The 7,053-nt window shown below is 41.7% G+C and overlaps 1 protein-coding gene across 1 annotated transcript; it reads right to left on the reverse strand.

Annotated features, from left to right (window-relative positions):
• Positions 1-741: 741 nt before the first annotated feature.
• Positions 742-6,701, reverse strand: smim28 (small integral membrane protein 28). The gene is made up of 3 exons (XM_085790951.1): positions 6,603-6,701; positions 1,334-1,773; positions 742-859 (listed from the first exon to the last, which is right to left on the reverse strand). The coding sequence occupies exons 1-3, from the start codon at positions 6,699-6,701 to the stop codon at positions 742-744; spliced, it is 657 nt and encodes a 218-aa protein (XP_085647077.1).
• Positions 6,702-7,053: the final 352 nt, after the last annotated feature.

Here is a 7,053-nt window from a genome sequence, read left to right on the forward strand (position 1 = left end):
CCACATGAGGGGGAGGAGATAATGAGTGTATCCCTTTTATCAAAAACACCAAATATTGGAGTTATATAAAGTCTTTTCACACTGCAGCCCTGATATGAGCTCCACGTCGTCACACACTGATACTGGCCGCTGGCCTTGAGCTCCGGACACAGCTTGGCCTCCAGGTCCTCTATCTTCATGGACTCCACGTCCTTGGAGCTGGAGAGGCTGGCGGCCCGCGTGATACTTAAATAATTACAATTTACAGACAACAAAGTTATTGGTAACCCTTTACAGGCTGCTAATTCTGTAATAATGTCAAGAAATAACCAAGAAATAACAATTAATTGTGTAGCAATGTCAAGAAATAACAATTAATTCTGTAGTAATGTCAAGAAATAACCAAGAAATAACAATTAATTGTGTAGTAATGTCAAGAAATAGCCAAGAAATAACGGTCAATTTCATAGTGTCATGGTTTTTTTTATAAAATCAAAAGATGACACATGCTTTTCATGCTCTGAACCTTTTGGGAAAGGCCACCAAGTCCTTTATTGACCATTATTTCTGGGCCATTTCTACACAATCAATCTTTATATCTTGGCATTAGCCTACTATAAAATTCAGCATTATTTCTAGACATTATCACGTAATTGGCGTCCTGTAAATTAAAGGGGTTACCAAGTTAATCAAAAACACCAAATATTGGAGTTACGGTATGAAGTCTTTTCACACTGCAGCCCTGATATGAGCTCCACGTCGTCACACATACTGATACTGGCCGCTGGCCTTGAGCTCCGGACACAGCTTGGCCTCCAGGTCCTCTATCTTCATGGACTCCACGTCCTTGGAGCTGGAGAGGCTGGCGGCCCGCGTGATACTTAAATAATTACAATTTACAGACAACAAAGTTATTGGTAACCCTTTACAGGCTGCTAATTCTGTAATAATGTCAAGAAATAACCAAGAAATAACAAGTAATTGTGTAGTAATGTCAAGAAATAACAATTAATTGTGTAGTAATGTCAAGAAATAGCCAAGAAATAACGGTCAATTTCATAGTGTCATGTTTTTTTTTTTATAAAATCAAAAGATGACACATGCTTTTCATGCTTTGAACCTTTTGGGAAAGGCCACCAAGTCCTTTATTGACCATTATTTCTGGGCCATTTCTACACAATCAATCTTTATTTCTTGGCATTACTATAAAATTCACCATTATTTCTAGACATTATCACGTAATTGGCGTCCTGTAAATTAAAGGGCTTACCAAGTAAATCAAAAACACCAAATATTGGAGTTATAAAGTCTTCACACTGCAGCCCTGATATGAGCTCCACATCGTCACACGTACTGATACTGGCCGCTGGCCTTGAGCTCCGGACACAGCTTGGCCTCCAGGTCCTCTATCTTCATGGACTCCACGTCCTTGGAGCTGGAGAGGCTGGCGGCCCGCGTGATCTTGGTGAGCGTTTCCTCGTAGGGCGGGGGCAGGTAGACCATCACGAAGACGCCGTCCGACCCGTCCGAGCTGGTGCTGGTGTGGCGCTCGGCGTTCCGGGTCAGGGAGGAGAGGAACTCCTCGGCGCTGCTGCTCTCCGTGTCCTGCAGGTCCAGGGCGATGATGCCGGCCAGACTCAGCTTGCTGCGGGACCACCGGGACCGGCACCGGCGGTAGACCACCAGGCCGACCAGCAGGAGGAGCAGGAGGACCGAGACCACGGGCAGGACCACGTAGACCACCAGCTCAGACTTCCCGTCCTCTCCCAGGTTCAGCTCGTTCCAGTTGTGGCCCTGGCGATGAGAAAGAGAAAGAGGAGGATTAATCTATATGGTCCCAGAGTGAGACGTCAAGTATCCCTAGGTTCTATAAAAAACACTTTATACTGTGAAGGTATAGATGTTTGTGTTAAAGCTCCATACAGTATAAAGGTAGATGTTTGTGTTAAAGCTCCATACAGTATAAAGGTAGATGTTTGTGTTAAAGCTCCATACAGTATAAAGGTAGATGTTTGTGTTAAAGCTCCATACAGTATAAAGGTAGATGTTTGTGTTAAAGCTCCATACAGTATAAAGGTAGATGTTTGTGTTAAAGCTCCATACAGTATAAAGGTAGATGTTTGTGTTAAAGCTCCATACAGTATAAAGGTAGATGTTTGTATTAAAGCTCCATACAGTATAAAGGTAGATGTTTGTGTTAAAGCTCCTTCAAAATAAAGGTAGATGTTTGTATTAAAGCTCCTTCAAAATAAAGGTAGATGTTTGTGTTAAAGCTCCATACAGTATAAAGGTAGATGTTTGTGTTAAAGCTCCTTCAAAATAAAGGTAGATGTTTGTATTAAAGCTCCTTCAGAATAAAGGTAGATGTTTGTGTTAAAGCTCCTTCAAAATAAAGGTAGATGATTGTGTTAAAGCTCCTTCAGAATAAAAGTAGATGTTTGTATTAAAGCTCCTTCAAAATAAAGGTAGATGTTTGTGTTAAAGCGCCTTCAAAATAAAGGTAGATGTTTGTGTTAAAGCTCCATACAGTATAAAGGTAGATGTTTGTATTAAAAGGATAATGGTAGATAAGGTAGATAATGAGCGAAATTTCCCTAATTATCTCCTCCCCCTCATGTGGACTAAGGGCTGGGAGAAGTTTCAGAGTCCTCCGTGGCTTCTCTGAGTTACAGGGGGTCTCGGTGTAGCAGTGTATGTCCATATAACGGTTGCAAATGGATACCAACTGTCTTCGTAACAAAAAGACACACCAAAAAACATCCAAATACCTCCATGCTGCTCGTATGTAATGTCCGTCTTGTATTGAAGCTATTGAAATTATCCCAAAAAAAATTTAATAAGTCTGTTTTCAAGCTTGTTTGTAGCGGAAGCTCCTCTTCCCGGTTCGTCCGAATTTGACGAACTTTTTTCGGGACAATTTCGCATTTCGGGGCTTCAATACAAGACGGACATTACATACGAGCAGCATGGAGGTATTTGGATGTTTTTTGGTGTGTCTTTTTGTTACGAAGACAGTTGGTATCCATTTGCAACCGTTATATGGACATGCACTGCTACGCCGAAACCCCCTGTAACTCAGAGAAGCCACGGAGGACTCTGAAACTTCTCCCAGCCCTTAGTCCACATGAGGGGGAGGAGATGAGTAGAATGAGTGCAATTTCAATTTTGGGTGAACTATCCCTTTAAAGCTCCATACAGTATAAAGGTAGATGTTTGTGTTAAAGGCAAGGCAAGGCAAGGCAATTTTATTTGTATAGCCCATTTTTACAACCAGTTTGTCTCAAAGGGCTTTACATGGCATCGTAACAACATCCTCTGTCCTTAGACCCTCACATCCACTGAGGAAAAACTCCATGGAAAACCCTTTTAACAGGGAAAAATCGGAGAAACCTCAGGGTGAGCAACAGAGGAGGGATCCCTCACCCAGGACGGACAGACGTGCAATAGATGTTGTTACAGACAAGAAAACAGTTTATAGTTTATAGAAATGGTGGGATGTCGGAATAACAGCATGTAACCCAGTCAGTCAGCACTGCAAAAACTCAAAATCTTACCAAGAATATTTGTCTTATTTCTAGTCAAAACAAATCTCATTATACCTCAAATTAGACTCATCACATTAAAAAGTAGCTTGTTTTTAGACACTTTTTACTTCTTTCAAGCTGATTTTCACTTGAAATAATCTGATAGTGGGGCTTGTTCTTATTACAAGCACAAAAAACTTGCTTTCACTGGCAGATTTTTCTACTTATGTCAAGTGAAAAATAGTTTGAATAAAGTGAAAATGATCTAAAACAAGTTGATCTTTAGGTGATGAGTCTTATTTTAAGTGGAAAGAGATTAGTTTTGACCAGAAATGAGACATTTTGACAAGAAATAAGACAAATATTCTTGGAAAGATTTTGAATTTTTGCAGTGAGTCAGTGATGTGCAGCACTTTAATTCACCGTCTCTGGTCACAGCTCTTTCAGTTTCCAGTCAGACTGAGCGTGACCTCGTCTGAGAACGAGCTGCAGTAAATCTGCAGCATTAAACACCCCGAGACTGTTTGATCCCGACAAGAAGGCCGGGACAGACCGGGCCGGGCCGCTGTGAGAGGACAACATGTGGCGCCACCTCCTCTTCCTCCTCCTGCTGCTGTTTACGTCCTCTCACTGTGTCTGGCCCAAATTCTGCCTCAGTTTTTCTAGCAATTAGTTAATGCTGCCTGGTTGGTTGGTTGGTTGACCCAGCAGCACCGGACAGTTTTAATACTCAATCCGTCTGAGTGTCACCCGACCGACGGCTCTCGGCACAAAGTGTCTGAGACTTAATGCGAAGGCTTAGAGCGGGACTCTCAAGGGAACGAACGAGACGCAGACTGAAAGTGGTGTTTTGTAAACAGCAAGATGGCCGCCGGAGCGCTCAGTGCAAGAACAGAGTTACAGAAGATTCACACGTCAGACTGTTCTTCAGTTTTTGTCACATTACCTCTTCTATAAAGGAGGAAAACAATTCGATTATAAAACGAAGAAAAAAAACCTGTTCAGAGGCGACTCAGCTCATTTTGTCAGTGCAGTGTTTAAATCCCTCAATTTTTTACCACATCCATGACCCCTGGACAAAATTTAGACATCAGTTACTCCCAAAATATTTGTGATACTCTTGACTAAACATGAAAATCACGTTTGACATGGGTTTCAAAATGTTTAACCCCTTCCTGGCCTGTTGTTTTTGCTGCAAAAACACATTATTTCTATAGGGCTCTATGGGCTTTAGGGCTGGTGACAGTATTTTCTCATTTACAGAGTGATAAAAAGAGATATCCAAAATCTCCTTGGTGAAAACTTCAGACTCTAATATGTCAACAAAATAAGACAAGAATTTTGAAAGTGGCTTAATCCATTGTTCAGATTTCTGTTCTGGAAATATATGCAAATTAGCGTATACATATTGCCCCATTTACATATTTAAACATAAAATTTGACAAACTTGTAATACAAAAAATATGTGTCTTAATGTAAGTGTTAAACTTGGGAAGTTTCATGGTGATATCTGTTAGTTAAATTTTTTACCTTATAATACATTAAAAAACCCATAGGTGGTGTACATTTTTGTCCAACGAAGGGTATTGTAAAAATGCATTACGAGTCCAAAAAATTGACTTTCATTCTGAAATTTGGGACATCCAGAGTTTACCCAAAGATACACCTCCTTGCCAAAAATCAGACCCCAGTGACCTTTCATTTGACCTTGGGGAGTTGGGAAAGTGTGAGAGGTGAACTAAAATGTCCAGGGGTAAAAGGAGAGGTTGTTGAGCTACCTACAGGTAAATGATGTGGAAACACTGACTGAACCACCACAGCTGGAGCAAAAAATCACTTTTAAACACTAATATTTTAAACAAATTCAGATTTATGTCTAATTTATAGATTCTATTTGTTTATTATTCGTCTGTTTGTTTGTTGTGTGTGGATTCAATGAAGTGGAGCTGCTGCACCACTGATGGTAATCTGAATAAAAGAACAATAAACTATACGACTACACAACTGTATGGAGCAGTGGAGCAGACAGCAGATGTATAGTGTTCAGGAGGATAAACTGTGAAATGTCATTTAGTTTTGACCATGGCAACAGACTTTATATATTCACTAATAGGTTAAAAAGGAGATATTGAACATAAAAAAACACCACTTATTTATATTTATCAAACATAACAAAAGGAAATTTAAATATATGATATTAATATTAAAGCAGATAACAGCGGCACGGCCGTTTCGGCTAATGCTGTGTTCAAGGCAGGCTTTTGAAACCGTAAGTTACAGCTTCAAGTCACAACTACGACTTGGTAGCGTTCCAGGTAACCCGTAGCTCGTGTTTTTACCGTCCTGTTGTCTGTGAAAGTTCCCTATAACGGCCACTCGTAACTTCCGACCCGTGAACTCGTACCAGATCGAACTGGTATGACTTCACAGGAAGGAAAAACACAAAGTACGAGTTTCCTTGAACGCACCATGAGTTAGCAGCCCCCGCCCTTGTCAGGCATCAATTGGTCCTCGTGCTACGTCACCACATTCACGCGCATCCCTTGGCTGCACACACAGCCCTTCATGCCGTTCTCTCCCCTCATTGGATAACACTTGTATCCCACAAGGAAAATGTTCTCCTCGGGTTACAGCAGAGCAGAGTGACGGAGAGACTCGTGTTTAGGCTGAAATACTTCATGTAAGTGATTGCTGACGGAAAATAGGACTATTTAGGACTTATATTAACAAAAACATTCCACTGATATCTGCTTTAATTAAACAAATATAAATAGCCTCAATTTTCACTTCTAACATTGTTAACTTCCATCAACAGGTTCATTTAGTCAAAATCAACAATGATCTTCAAATGTAACATAATTCTCAGTGCTCGGACCAAACAAAGAGACAAACAGTGAAACTCCATGTACTGATGAAGGTCATGTGATGTGACAGAAAGGTCCAGAAACACAGAGAGCTGCATGGCTGTTTTTGCCATCTATACATATACTATTTAGTATACTCTATCCATATCTATCCATACTGGTATGGATATGTGATGCAATAAAGCAGTTTCAGTTTGTTTTCGTTTTTTTACAGTTATAATAAAACTCCACACACCTGCTTCTCGGAGGTTGAAGGCGACCCTGTGACCCAGTCGTAGGACCCCCGGCCGGCCGGTCCGAACCGCATCCAGCTGCTCTCCAGCAGCGACCGCATGGCAACAGGTGGAGGTGGAGGAGGAAAGTGTGTCTGTGGAGTAAAGAGATGCTGATGGACTGAAGCCTCCAGCTGCTGAGCCAGAGGTTTCAGGAGTAAACAGAGCAGAGGGTGGAGGGTGGGGGGGGGGGGGGGTGGATAGATGGGGTGGGTTGGGTGGGGTTGTTCTTGGTGGGAGGGGCCAGCAGCTCATAAGCAGCTGCTCACATGCTCACACATGCAGCTGCAGAGCAACAGGATTCAGGCCAATGACCAGGATTTAGAGCTGCTGCCCTCTAACAGTGTGTGTGTGTGTGTGTGTGTGTGTGTGTGTGTTTGTGTGTGTGTGTGTGTGTGTGTAGGTGTGTGTATG

The sequence above is a fragment of the Trachurus japonicus genome, chromosome 1, assembly GCF_045865225.1.
Source record: "Trachurus japonicus isolate A0001 chromosome 1, Traja_1.0".
Taxonomy (NCBI): Eukaryota; Metazoa; Chordata; class Actinopteri; order Carangiformes; family Carangidae; genus Trachurus; species Trachurus japonicus.

What these genes read in the sequence shown, in the direction of transcription:
- smim28 (XM_085790951.1), bottom strand. Translation starts at nt 6,701, where the DNA reads ATGCGGTCGCTGCTGGAGAGCAGCTGGATGCGGTTCGGACCGGCCGGC. An exon ending in CTTCAACCTCCGAGAAGCAG is followed by an intron (nt 1,774 to 6,602) that starts GTGTGTGGAGTT and finishes TCTCATCGCCAG; the next exon opens with GGCCACAACTGGAACGAGCT. An exon ending in AAGGCCAGCGGCCAGTATCA is followed by an intron (nt 860 to 1,333) that starts GTACGTGTGACG and finishes TAATTATTTAAG; the next exon opens with TATCACGCGGGCCGCCAGCC.